General features: G+C 41.8%; 1 protein-coding gene across 1 annotated transcript in view; it reads left to right on the top strand.

Annotated features, from left to right (window-relative positions):
- LOC134332493 (WD repeat-containing protein 70) overlaps positions 1 to 9,683 on the top strand; it is an 86,284-nt gene extending 76,601 nt beyond the window's left edge. Inside the window, exons 17-18 of the mRNA XM_063014157.1 lie at positions 795 to 957; positions 9,220 to 9,683. Of these exons, the coding sequence (XP_062870227.1) occupies positions 795 to 957; positions 9,220 to 9,307 (251 nt within the window). The 3' untranslated portion in view covers positions 9,308 to 9,683. The remainder of the gene's footprint in view (positions 1 to 794; positions 958 to 9,219) is intronic.
- The last annotated feature ends 5,435 nt before the right edge of the window (positions 9,684 to 15,118 follow it).

The following is a 15,118-nucleotide window of genomic DNA, read 5'->3' as shown; positions in this document are numbered from 1 at the left end:
GCATATCCCAGCTTATTTGGAAGCTGGGGTCAGAGCGCAGGGTCAGCCATCGTACGGCACCCATCGCACGGCACCCCTGGAGCAGATAGGGTTAAGGGCCTTGCTCAAAGACCCAACAGTGGCTGCATAGCAGAGCCTGGATTTGAACCGGTGGATACCCCAAAGCTCTACCCACTAGGCTACCACTGTCCCAATTATTATGTGCAGGCGTTCTATTATTCTGCATAAGTCTAAAACTTAAACACATCTTTATGGTCAAAAATATCCAAGCAGCTATGAAGATCATCACTTGTTTGATTTCATAATGTGCTCTAATTTTGTGGCATTCATTATTAGTGATAGATTGGCTACAGCTGGTGACTTCAGTGTGTCCATATAAATTGGGGTAGACTGACGGCACTTTAGACTAAGCCATAATCATTACACGGAAGCGTCAATGCCAGAAAACCAGCAACATCTGGTTAAACTCTACCAATTCTGCCAAGTAGACTGGTCAAAGATCCAACCATAGCTGTGCCAAGAAAGTGGCTCATCCAGTTAAAAATAGCCAAGAGACATAAAACCAAATAATATCTTAATCCGTAAAATCACAGAAGAAAAGCATTTGTAGAAAGAGGTAAATTCCCAAATCTGCTGTGACATATACCTCTTACTCCTACCGTACACCCGACAATATTTTTACATGTGAGATGTCTCCTACTTAATAAATCAGCTTTGTAAACTAATTTTGCAGATACTCTGAAATGTATACTTTTTAAGTCACGTCATCTTTTATGCTTCTGGTTTGTGAACAGGCAGAGGAGGTCGTGTGGCTGCGCATGGTGGCACACTGTCATCCTACATCGTTAAGAACATTGCTCTGGACAAGTCGGACGACAGCAACGCTCGAGAGGCCATCCTGCGCCATGCCAGAGATGCAGCCGAGAACCCCTTTTGGGTTTCCCCAGCCTACAAAGCGTAAGCAAACGAAGCCACACACTAAACATTTTATCATTCGCCAGCATGGAACACCTTACCACAAAATAAACAAACATGACTGTGTACGTGACTGCCAGAATAACAGAAAGCAAAAGCATGAATGCAACGTTTAGTAGATAATGTGGTCCTTTAATTGCTGGTCCCAAAACACCACATCAGCTGTCATCTGTAATGGGATTAATGTTTCAAAAGTCGACAATGAATTGATCTTAAACAAGTGTGGCCGCGCTCCATACCCTCATATAGTCTTTTAATGTACTAGGGTACTTTTATCATGCCTGAAACCACAGCATTATGCACGAATGCACCATTACTCACTGTAACTTCTGTATATACACTGTTGTAACACTACAGTGCAGTCTGTTTTACCTCAACACATAATGCTTTACAAAAGATTTGCTTTTATTACTTGCGAGACAATTCCACGTTTTTGGTGGTGTCATGCAATCATACATCCATGATCTAAGAGGCAGGTGGACATTGCTTACACAAGTGATTTTTTGGGTTGCATCCCAAACTACATTCTTTCTGCTAAATAGTGTGTATTAATAACTATAGTATACTAAATAATACTAAGTAAATAGTGTACTAAATAATTATAGTATTCATAGTGCAGTCATCAGATGTACTATGTAGAACTGTAATGTCCAGTTTGGGACACAGTTAGTTGCTTGGTACCTTGAGCTCTGCCTTCAAAATTTGACCTTGGGCCGCTCAGGTGGCGCAGCGGTAAAAACACACGCTGGAACCAGAGCTGGGATCTCGAATACATCATATTGAATCTCAGCTCTGCCTGCCGGCTAAGGCTGAGCGGCCACATGAACAACGATTGGCCTGTTGTTCAGATATGGGTGGGACTAAGCCGGATGGGGTCTCTCTCTCATGACTGGTGCAATTACAACCTCTGCTGGCTGATTGATGGTGCCTGCACAGAGATGAGAAAAGAGTGCTCTCAGGGTGTGTCTCTCCGTACACAACACTGAGCTGCACTGCACTCGCCAAAGTGTAGGTGATAAGGTGCATACGGCATGCTGCCCACGTGTCGGAGGGGGTGTGGGTTAGCTTCGTTCTCCTCAATCAGAGCGGGGATCGGCATTGGTGGAGAGGAAGCATGACGCAATCTGGCAATTGGACGCGCTAAAGAGGAAGAAAAAGGGGAGAAAATACATAAAGAAAATATAAAAAACCCTGACCTTATAGTCAAAATTTCTTGCCGTTTTTTCCAGACACCATATTTTGGCTGATTCCAGTTAAAACCTGGAGAAACCGATTTGCTGCTAAATAATGCACACTACACTGAAAAACTGGCTTTAAAATTACATAGTGTGTATCTGACAGTAAATGCTGTAGGTAGTGTCGGTGCAGTGGCAGCTCAGTGGTTATGGTACTGGTCTAGTGATTAGAAGGTCACTGGTTCAAACCCATCCACTGCCAAGTTGCCATTGTTGGGCCCTAAGCGTCGCATTTTATTTAGTAACAATTGTAAGTCATTTTAGACAAAAGCATCTGCTTAATACCTTAATGTAAATGTATTGGGCAGAGACTGGGAACGCTTTTAATAAATACATTTCAAATGTATTACAAACTGTTCCTTTGGAAAAATAGGGGAAAAATGCAAAACGTGCAGCCACTTGGCAGACACAAGGGTTATGTTCATCTCTCGTTGGCTACTGTCAACGAGAGATAAAGGCCATTGTGTAAACGTGTGCGAAACTGCTTGCATGTGTCTGTGTGTGTGTTTGTGTGCGTGACTCAGGTCAGGTTGCACCTGTGCATCATTCCCTTGTTGTCTCACCTTGGATGATGGATGCATAAATGTTTAAAAAGCTGTGTATGTATGGGCGACAACCTGAGACAGATCATGTTGCCAATTGAGCTGCAGCTAACGCAAAGGTCATCCGAGGTAAATGAAAAATAAAACAGTATGGATTTGATTAAATGGTTAAATACACACACATGCACATTAAGACACACATTAAAATATGGTAATGTAGGGAAGTAAGGCAGTGCACTAGCTAGAAATGTGTCCAAAGCTGCAGACTTGGCCTCTCTACACTGTCTCAACAGTTGTATAATGAAGCTATAATTTTGGACTGTCAGGATTTCGCTGCTTATTTAAAAAAAATATTAAGCATGACTGCTTTACACAAATTTTATTCAAGTCAGAGATGAGGAAGCTGGGTGGAAGTCCTTTCCACTGGCCGTGGCTCAAACCACATACTGACTTGCTGAACAGTATGTCAATGCTGTCTTTCTAAATAATGTATTAGTCTGACACATAATTTATCATTGTAATCTGTGGTTTGGAACACAGCTCTTTCAGACCAGCAAAATATAGAAAGCGTGTCATGACTTTTGCTGCGTGAATATTATTTAATTTTTGAAAACCCTTGACACGGAGCAAACACATTATTTGGCAAACTGTACGAAGCAGAGTGAAAGAGTAATTTAAAATCTTTTTTTCGTCTGGGTCCTTTTCTGTGGACTCTCATTTTCAGCTCATTGACATCTCTTTAGTGGAATTAAGCCTAAACCATGCAGCTCAGTTTAATGACTGCCTACCAGCTCTAGTCAGTCATAATCACTAGCATGGAATTAGAAGGTCATGCCACAAATTCAATGACGTTCTACTATCACTCTTTTTTTATTAAACAAATGTGTTCCAATCCATCATTCTAAAGAAAAAGCAAACAGCTTCAGAGATTATTAAAATTCATTATGTGCCATGTCCCTTACAAAGTTATGTATTTTTTACCTCAACTATGTGTAACATTTAAATACTGGTTAACGCCACACCAAAACTGTTTTGCTTCTTCAGTTTTATAGATTACAGTGTGTCCTGACATCCCATTGAAAACCCTGTCTGACATTACCTTACAACTGGATATAGTTTAAGAAATATGTGCTATGCATATATTATTCAAATAAAACCAAACTTCAGAAGCCAAAGTACACTCAGTTCTTAAAAATAAAACTGAGTCCATAACATTTTAATGGACTTTACAGCCCCAAATTCAAGAGTTTTGTTTTTAAGTAAGAAAAAAGAATTTGTATTGACATTTTAGGAATATGGATCGCAGTGAAGTTGACTTTTGGTCCCTTCAAGAACAAAAAAAGTGTTTTTTTTAAGTGTTGGCAGATAAGAAACTGTCAGCCTGTTAAATCTCCATCACTTCTTTCCTTTCTGTTGGCTTTTTGCTTTGACATGTTTACCTGGACTAGACTGAATGAATGAATCAGAGTTTGCAGGTGGTCCATTCACCTGTCAGACCGCCCTGATCTAAACAGATACGACTGATCTATCTGCACAAAGTACAGTTAAATGGAGACTTTCATTTTCAGGTTGTTACTTGTTACTAGCAGCCCAACTGTTGCTCTGTACACCTTTTCACTCTCCAACCATTGAGGAACCCACAACTGACCGCAAAGACCAGCTAATGTTTGGGTTATGGACCATTTTTAGCAGTGCAACGACACTTAACATGATAATGACATGGTGTATAGGGTTGTTTTAATATTAGTCGGAGCAAATGTAAGATTTTGAACACTTTGTACACTTATTGTCCTCTTATTAGTCACACCCTCTGTTGGCACATGTTGTAGCAGTGGCTTTAAGTAACATTCCTGACTTGACAAACCTTTTAGTCCACTTTTTTAAGATTTCCATAGCTTTCCATACTTTCCTTACATTCCACGGTACATGGATACAACTGAAACTAGCATCAATGATTCAAAACATTAGGATCACTCTCCTAAAATGCTAGCAAAACAGCACTGACTTAAACTCGATAAGACATCGATAAGAAATCCTGTGGTATCTGGTCGCAGGTCCTTAAACTTCTGTACGAAGCCAGATCTTCCTTTATTTGGCCTTTTACTAAACTGCTTCTTACACAGAAGGGTTTAATGCTTTGTGTATTCTGACACATTCACCTTATCACCAGTATTAAAAGTAATATCAGATGCTAACCACTGCTCAGTGGTTTGAGACTTGTACTTCTTCAGACCACTGTTGGTTGGTACACAGTATTCTGTTGGTGGCTACACACTGTTTTGGAATTTTTTTGAAAAGCCCAGTGGCTTTTGAAGTAGCCATTGCCTTGCACACTTTGGGGGGTGGGTTTATCCCCCATCTTTACCAAACCATCTTAAATTTAGCAAAAACAAGCAGGACTGTATATGTAAAAAAACAACAACACGGCACCAGCATGGCACAAATATATAGAAGCTACCACTAAGGCTAGGTTTATAAATCCCTGATGGACTAACATTCATGACGCCATGGTTCAATTCTTAGTAGAGACCTGTAATTGACACACGTTTTTTACGAGCGTCTCCGTGTAACCTTAACCATCATTACATTAGAGTAACTCGCCCATATAGACTCGACCTTCAGTCACAACACCTAATGATGCTGTTGACACTAACGAGATCTATTGTAGAACTTGGGTAAGAAAACCTTCTGTGTCCAAATGATCCTGTGTCTTCTATTGTCATGCTGTGTTAATTGCTTTCCTAAGGTGTCAGGGCAGAGAGCAGGTAGGTGGTGACATACAACTTTGCTACCCCGCACATGTAGAAATACTACTCAGCCGATACTCGAGAACCTGGATACTGATACACAGCACGCTGAACACATTACGTCTCTTGTGTCGTCCATCACCACATTCTTTGTCTTGTACTGGAGCAACTTATCCATTGTGACTATCCATTAATGAGATCTCAGTCCTGCTTTCCCATTTATTTCTAATACTTGTGGTATATGGCAACAGGACCTGGTCTGGTCTTTTGAGGGTGAATTAAGGAATTCCATAATGCATACTGAGTTGTAATCACTTGGCAATGGGCAAAGCAGTGAAAAGGTTGCTGTTGCTTTTTTAATGAAGGCAACAGAACTCTCAGAAAATATGGGAAATACATCAATCAGCCAAAACATAGGGATCACCCCTAAAAATGTGCATGACAATGCCTTTTGAATTTTGAAACATGTTACAGTTAGGGATGCATTAAACGTAAGGGTGATGGTTGTATCTCATAGTTCACGTATTAAATTTGGGATACATGATCAGCAAAAAGACCTGAGTGACTTTGATAAGAGCCAAATCGTTCTAGCAATGTGACTGGGTTGAAGTATTGCTCAAACAGCAAGGGGTGCTCACAGCTAGCTGTTGCGAGTACCCACTGACAGTAGTCTGGGGAGGGACAGTTCACAACCCGACAGGTTTTTGGGCTGCCTGCAGACATGAAAACTATATTGTCTGGTACAGCCCACCCGAAGACCCACTGTGGCTCAAACAAGAGATTGTGTCTCTTCACAGATGAGCAGATATTGCGTTTTAATCACTGTACAGAATAGTAGAGAAAGTGGGGAAATGGTTTCATCCACTCTTACTCTTGTAATCTGTCCTGCCTTACTTTGTTCTCTATCTTCTACCACTCTTTCCCCAGGCGATCAGTCATAATCTTCTTTTCCGAGACCGTCAAACACTTCACTATGTGATAAAGTAACAGTAGCTCCTCACAATCTCTCACCACACGATCCTGCTTTCATAGTTCAGCAATTATTTCAAACATCTGCTTTAAACAGCTCCAACTCTACCAATAGTTTACACCCATCTCTAAACAAATCTTCCATCCAGCAACTCTGATGTTATTAAATACAGGTTTCCTTTTGGTTTGATCCAGTTTCACCAGACTGGGTCACTGGGTGTAATGCAGTAATACACCCCTGAACAGGTTACCAATCCATCACAGGGCCTCGGCCAATCCCACCTCGGACATAGCCAACCATCTCTGTTTGTAGACGCCAGACCGGCTGATAGCATCACTGGGTAGTCGACCATAAATCCCAGCAGTAGTGGGCTTTGCGCATTTGTTGGGAATTTTAAATCAATGTTTTACCCTTTTTATTTATGCTTATATTAAGTTCTTACCCATGTGCTACCTATGTCCATAGCAGTGGTAGCTCAGCGATTAAGTTTAATCTCCACATCTGCCAAGTTGTCACAGCATGACCCTTGAGCAAGGCCATTAACCCTCGGATTGCTTAGATTGTATTTATCACCACTGTAAAAAACATGATATGAGTCAGTCTGAAGTGGATAAATGCTCTAAAAGTGCAAATAAGGCCAAATTCAGTGTGTTCTGTAAGTCTGAACAGTATTTTATCCACTTTTTTTCAGTTTCAATGCAGTAAGACACCCCTGGACAGGTCGGCAATCCATCGCAGGGCCTCTGTCATCCCCCCTCAGTCATAGCCAACCACGTCTGTCTGTAGACTCCTGACCGGGTGATAGCATCACTGAGGAGTCAAACCATAAATCCCAGCAGTACTGTGTTAGCATAATTTACAGCTGCGCCACCCGAGTGCCCCAAAGTTCTATAATAGAATTTACCATTGAGTATGCTCTTCAGTTTTTTAGTAAATATAATCAACTCCTTTGTGTTTGTGTTGTAATAAATAGGCCTGGTTCACCTGCATCCAGTACAAGTAAATTGTAAAGAAAAGTCTCTCGTCTAGGTCGAAAAGAAAAGTCCCTTATGTTATAAGGATGTTTGTCTAGATAGTCAGATGTTATCCAATGGCAACCTAAATAAACTAAGCAGCTAGAATATAAGTGACACAGTCTACAGTTAAGATAGCTTTATACTGCCATATGCACAAAGGTTGTCATGCAAAAAGCCCCGGGATTTGTTATTTTTCCTGTTAAATAGTGCTAATTTTAAGTCCATGAAAACATGAAGCTTGCTTAACTCTGAACAGTGACAGCTTTGATCATTGGTCATTTTTTACTAAAAGACAATCTTACTTTCAGGTTTAAATATTTGGTAGATGGGAGCAGATATGCTACAATACATACGTCTACTATACATTTTAATGAATTCTGACCAGATTGCCAGTACCTGTTGCTGAAAAGTATTGGGACATGTTATACACGTACTGCTCAGAGTTTGTTTGTTTATTAGGATTTTAACATCATGTTTTACACTTTGGTTACATTCATGACAGGAACGGTAGTTACTCATCACACAAGATTCATCAGTTCACAAGGTTTTATCGAACACAGTCATGGGCAGTTTAGTATCTCCAATTTATCTTACTTGCATGTCTTTGGACTGTGGGAGGAAACCGGAGCACTCAGCGTAAACCCACGCAAACACAGGGAGAACATGCAAACTCCACACAGAAAGGACCCAGACCGGCCCACCTGAGGATCGAACCCAGGACCTTCTTGCTGTGAGGCGACAGTGCTACCCACTTAGCCACCGTGCTGCCCTTACTGCTCAGAGACAGATACAATAGACTTTTTATTTAATATTTAATGTGTAGCTTATAAAGGCTCGAATGTATGTACCAAACTAAAGCAACAATTAACTTTTGGTGTAGCTATCAAAGCTATCACGTGTGACCTTGTCTTTGCACACTATATGGTCAAAAGTATGTGGACACCTGATAAAAAATTGTTGGACATCCATTTCAAAGCCATGGACATTAATATAAATCTCTTGTCCTCCTGCTCACCTTTTCTACTTACACGTTTTCATTTGGTCAGGCTTTCCTTAAGACTTGAAGTGTCTGTAGGAATCTCTGCCCATTTACATAAAAAATAATAATTTGTGAGGTCAGACTTTGATATTAGAAAAAGGTTTCTTGCAAACCTAAATAGTTTGATAGTATGTAATTGTGGCTTTGAAGACCCTTTTGTGACTTAATAATGCTACCACCATCTGAACATTTGGGCAGAATGCATATCTCTTTCCTGGCAGGTTTGTTGTATCTAGTTGATATAAATAATTTGTGGGTTAAGAATGGGCATGGACAGATTATTTTAAAGCCTTTGTATTTTGTTTTAGTATTGTCTAATATTTTGGCCTTCATCACGTTCTATTTCTACCTTAGTCAAATTTCTAAAAGAAAACATGCGTTAGATTTTTCTTCAGTTATGAAACTAGTACACCTTATGTAATAAAGGAAATGATGGGAGTACCAAGCCGCACCCCACCCTTTAAAAACATTGTCACCATTATATGAACCAGAAACTTCACATGCCACGTATATAGCCGTAATCGTGCTGACGTGGCAATAAATCCCAGCTATCATCATCATCTTCAGCTATGTGATCACATTTTCTTGGTGTAAAATGAAGCTAATTAAGCACCAAAACAATACCAAGAATTCTAGAGCAAAATGTTCCTGCTGTATTTTTAATTTCTAGTATTTCTGTTTTTTTCCCTGTGCAGGACTCAGCCGAATCCTGTTTTTGCAGATGAGGAGTCTGAGGATGAGGAAGCCGACAAGGAGCCAGAGTGGAAGAAACGCAAGATCTGAAGAACAAAAAAAGCTGCTTTTTAAATTTTAATGCTTAATGTTTAAATGTTGTTTTTTTCCTCAGTTCTCAGAAGCTCCAAAGCTCAGAAGACCTGGAAATTTGGTGGAGCAACACTTTGCATGACCTTACGTACACGTTTAAGACATTTTTAAGGCAGTCATTTTAGTGTAATGTCTGTGTATATGACGATGTGCTCATTTGTAACTGATATTGTGCTGAAGTCCTAGTTGTACAGAACCTTGATCATTTTGTTGGATCATAAAATAAACAAGCACAGTGTGGAGTTAGTAGGCGTTAATATTGGCTGGACCGTTACTTCTGGTTCCAATGATGTTTGACCATTTCAAAATTTCTCTAATAAAAGTACTAAAAGTATTTCTTCTTTTCTTGGAGATCCATGGCAGCTTGGTGCTTGTCGCGTGTGGCCTCGCTTTAGTGTGAGCTCAGATGTTTGTGCTGAGCTGACTTTCAGCTTGTACACAAACAGGAGGCTGCCGTGTCACAACAGATTCCAATCTGCTGAATCTCAAGAGCTTAGATCCATCTTTCTGTTCTTGAACCCCTCACTTCAGTCCTGTAGTTTTTAACCCAGTGCGCTGTCCTAGTCGTTTGGTTTGCTCTGGATGAGTCACTTTATTTAGTAAATATTTATCTGAAAATAATTTTTAGCTACTTTTTCCCCAACTCATCAAGTGCTACTTGTTGGAGAACACATTTCTGGCTTAGAGCAAAACATATGCAGAGACGCTGGAAAGTATCTGCCAGTAATTCTTTTCACAGAGTATATTACGTAATATTTATAATTTGGCTACTTTGAGGCTTAATTAGAAGATCGCTGTTTTTGTTTTTGCTAATAAGTGACTGTTTGATGATTTTAAGAATGTACTGGTAATGATTGGTACACTGGTAATGGTCTGGCTGAGCTAGTAGCCACCATGGAGAAGATGACTGAGTGTCCTGACATTTTCAGGGACAGAATTATTAAACAGCATTTCTAAAAGTCTACAGAGCCACAGCTAAGACCTTAAATAACCCTGTCAGTACCAATGGTTCAATAATCAACAAGCTCATAAAACCACAAGTCGTTGTGAACAGATGCGCTACAGATTGCAGGATTTTACTGTGATATTTTACAATGTTACTCTACTTAGAAAGGCAAAAGCAAAGCCAGTGGTCACTTAAAAAGAATTGCAGGATGATTTAAAAGTGTCAGGAACAACAGTTCTACAGTTAACGATATGTAAAAACCACACTGCATTTATCTGTTTCTTCACACAAAACTTCAAAACGCATTTTGCACATATGTTAGGAATTTTGAGTTTTACCCTTTTTATGTATGCTTATATTAAGTTCTTACCCCTTTGCTACCTATGTTCATAGCAGTGGTAGCTCAGCGGTTAAGCTTAATCCCCACATCTGCCAAGTTGTCACAACATGACCCTTGAGCAAGGCCATTAACCCTCAGACTGCTTAGATTGTATTTATCACCACTGTAAAAAACACGATATGAGTAAGTCTAAAGTGGATATACACCGATGAGGAATAACATTATGACCACCTCCTTGTTTCTACACTTACTGTGCATTTTATCAGCTCCATTTACCTAATAGAAGCACTTTGTAGTTCTACAATTACTGACGGTAGTCCATCTGGACCACAGGACCACTACAGAGCAGGTATTATTTAGGTGGTGGATCATTCTCAGCTGTGCTGGTATGAGTGGACAAGACACAGCAGCACTGATGGAGTTTTTAAACACCTCACTGACACTGCTGGACTGAGAATAGTCCACCAACCAAAAACATTCAGCCAACAGTGCCCCGTAGGCAGCGTCCTGTGACCACTGATGAAGGTCTAGAAGATGACCAACTCAAACAGCAGCAATAGATGAGCGATCGTCTCTGACTTTACATCTACAAGGTGGACCAACTAGGTAATCTAATAGTATGAACAGTGAGTGGATACAGTATTTAAAAACTCTAGCAGTGCTGTCATTGTCACTGCAGTGCTGAGAATCATCCACCACCTAAATAATACCTACTCTGTGGTGGTCCTATGGGGGTCCTGACCATTGAAGAACAGGGTGAAAGCAGGCTAAAAAAAGTATGTAGAGAAACAGATGAACTACAGTCAGTAATTGTAGAACTACAAAGTGCTTCTATATGGTAAGTGGAGCTGATAAAATGGACAGTGAGTGTAGAAACAAGGAGGTGGTCATAATGTTATGCCTGATCGGGGTATACACTTAAAGTAGAGATGAGGCCGAATTCAGTGTGTGTAGATTCGCTCTTGTTCCAGCTCTAGTAAGTTTCAGCTGCAACTGTGAGTATCGACTCTTTCCAAAAATGTTTAATGGGACTCGGATCAAAATGACTGTGGTTTGTCAACATGGATTTTGTCAAAGTTCAAAAATGAGGTTCCTGGGTAGCTCAAGCTTGAAGGTCCAATTGGATGTGTTGTGAATTTTTTTTTGGTTAATAATGTTGGTAACCTGGGTGCTCGGGTGGGGTAGCTGTTTATTTTATTAGACCATCATGCGACTATGGGGTACCACCGAGCGGGTTGAGTTTGTTTGAGGTAGGGAAGGTCTGACTGAGATCCCTTCCTCCGGCAATCTCTGGCACTAGTCTGTGCACTTGCATGAGTAGGGGAGAGTCACATAGAGGTTGGCGTGGCTCTTTGTACACTTCATGTGGAAACCCAACACTGGGAGGTGATGAGAAGCACATTGTACACGTGCCGGAGAAGGTGTTGGGTGATCCGGCTCTTCTTGATCAGATCGGGAGTTGTGCAAGCAGCAGGGGATTCAAAATCGGGAACTGCATATGACTAGATTGTGAGATAAAGGGGGAATCCTAGGGACATGCACACTATGACTTTTGGACCATGCTTTATGCACGGTCATGCTAGAACAGGAAAGGGTCTTCCCTAAACTGTTGCCTTGAAGTTGGAAGAATACACCGATCAGCCATAACATTAAAACCACCTCCTTGTTTCTACACACACTGTTCATTTTATCAGCTCCACTTACCATATAGAAGCACTTTGTAGTTCTACAATTACTGACTGTAGTCCATCTATTTCTCTACATATGTTTTTAACCTGCTGTCACCCTGTTCTTCAATGGTAAGGACCCCCACAGGACCACCACAGAGTAGGTATTATTTAGGTGGTGGATCATTCTCAGCACTGCAGTGACAATGACCTGGTGGTGGTGTTTTAGTGTGTGTTGTGCCAGTATGAGTGGATCAAACACAGCAGCGCTGCTGGAGTTTTTAAATACCGTGTCAACTCACTGTCCACTCTATTAGACACTCCTACCTAGTTGGTCCACCTTGTAGATGTAAATCATGGATATCAAGCTGGATATTTTTGGTTGGTGGACTATTCTCAGTCCAGCAGTGACAGTGAGGTGTTCAAAAACTCCATCAGTGCTGCTGTGTCTTATCCACTCATACCAGCACAACACACACTAACACAGTTTTATGCTCTGCAGCTGTTCTGCTGCCAATAGAACTGTGATATTGTAGAAGTAGATGGAATAGTAAAGATTGATTACCTCTCTATTCATCAGCACAACCTCAAACTATCCCAGACTCAGACTCAGCTTTATTGTCATTCAACCACGTACATGATAGAACGAAATACAGTTTCCCAGGTCTCGGTGTGTGTGACATGAAGGAAATAAAATAGAATAATATAGAATAAACTATGATAAGTAATAAAAATTTAGAACAAACTGAGAAACTAAAAAGAGTACAAGTACAAAGTATTTACAAGTATTTCACAACAACTGCAGCAGCTTATGTTTACTAAAGTGCATGATTGCAAAGGTGTAGCAGCAACAATCCCAAGATTGTCAAAGTGACAGTGTGCCAGTTGTGTCCAGTATGGTAGATTGTGTTGATAAGATGTTCAGTATATGGGGAGTAGAAGAGTTCAACAGTCTGACTGCATCCGGGTAGAAGCTGTTTTTCAGTCTAGATGTTTTTACCTGGATGCAGCGCAGCCTCCTTCCGGAGGGAAGGGGGGTGAAAAGTCCATGTGCAGGATGGGTGGGGTCACGGAGGATGCAGGTGGCTCTTTCCCTACATCTGGTTGTGTAAATGTCACTGATGGGTGGTAGGCTGCATCCGATTGTCCTCTGTGCAGACTTAACCACTCTCTGCAGCGCCTCCTTCTCTGCCACAGTGCAGCCAGAATACCACACAGTGAGGCAGGTGGTCAGGGTGCTCTCCACCACACAGCTGTAGAAGGACCTGAGGATGTCTGTGTGAAGACCTGCCCTCCTCAGCTTCCTCAGGAAATACAAGCGTTGGTTGGCTTTCTTTGTGACAGCTGTGGTGTTGGTGCGCCAGGTGAGTGTGTCGGTCAGGTGTACCCCGAGGTACCTGACAGAGGGTACCATCTCCACAGCTGCACCATCGATGTAGAGGGAAGGGGGGGGCGTGCCAGACCTGCGGAAATCCACAACCATCTCCTTGGTCTTCTGGACGTTGAGGATGAGGTTGTTTTCCCTACACCACCATGTCAGGTCCTCTACCTCCCGCCTGTATGCCGACTCGTCTCCGTGAGTGATGAGTCCGGCCACCACTGTGTCGTCTGCGAACTTAACCACGAGGTTGTTCTTAGATTGAGCTTTGCAGTCGTGGGTCATCAGAGTGAACAACAGTGGGCTAAGCACACATCCCTGGGGGGAGCCGGTGTTCAGGATAATAGTGGAGGATGTGGTGTTGTTGATCCTGACACTTTGTGGCCTGCAGGTCAGGAAATCCAGGACCCAGTTGCACAGGGATGAGGAAGTTCCCAGTGATTTCAGCTTGGACACCAGTTTCTGCGGGATGATGGTATTAAATGCAGAACTGAAATCCAGAAACAGCAGTCTCACGTAGGAGTCCTTATTCTCCAGGTGGGTGAGGGCCTGATGAGTTATAGCAGCGATGGCATCAGCTGTGGACCGGTTACGTCTGTATGCGTACTGGTGTAAATCCCCCGCTACATCAATAGTCTGTTTCAGATGCCTCGACACCAACCTCTCGAAGCACTTCATGATGACAGGAGTAAGTGCAACAGGGCGGTAATCATTAAGGCACGATGCTGAAGAGGACTTAGGTACGGGGATGATTGTGGATGTCTTGAGGCATGATGGAACTCTAGCCTGGGACAGTGAGATATTAAATATGTCCGTCAGGACCTCAGACAGCTGGTGTGCACAGTCTCTCAGAACTCTACCTGGGATCCCATCAGGGCCAGGGGCCTTCCGGGGGTTGACTTTCTGCAATGTTCTTCTCACCTCTGCTGTTGTTATGCTAATGGAAAGGGGCTCGTCCGGGGGGGGGGTGATCCGGGAGGGGGAGGTGGTGTTGGAGACTTCAAAGCGAGCGTAAAAGGTGTTTAAGGTGTCAGGGAGATCTGGGTCCTCAGGGCATTGTGCATCATTCTTCTTGTAGTCTGTATACATCTAATGCCCTTCCACATGCTCTTTGGGTCATTCGAGTTGAAGTGGTCCTGGATCTTGAGAGCATATGTGGACTTTGCCCTCTTTATGCCCACCGTCAAGTTTCTTCTGGCTGCTCTAAGTGCTGCTGCATCACCATCACCTTCAGCCAAGGTTTCTGGTTCTGCTGGATGGTTATGGTCAGCCAGATGGTTGAATTTTGTTCTATCAAGACTTAAACCAAAACACTTCTCTCAAAGTCTTGATCTGGTTGAACCAAACATAGACAAATATCCAACCACAGTTGCATTAAAAACGTAATGGTTATTAAATGTGTATTCATACACTTTGTACCCATACAAGTGTACGACCT

This window comes from Trichomycterus rosablanca, chromosome 18 (genome assembly GCF_030014385.1).
Source record: "Trichomycterus rosablanca isolate fTriRos1 chromosome 18, fTriRos1.hap1, whole genome shotgun sequence".
Lineage (NCBI taxonomy): Eukaryota > Metazoa > Chordata > Actinopteri > Siluriformes > Trichomycteridae > Trichomycterus > Trichomycterus rosablanca.
The sequence above is the reverse complement of the archived record's forward strand: the minus strand, read 5'-3'. Positions and strand labels throughout refer to the sequence as shown.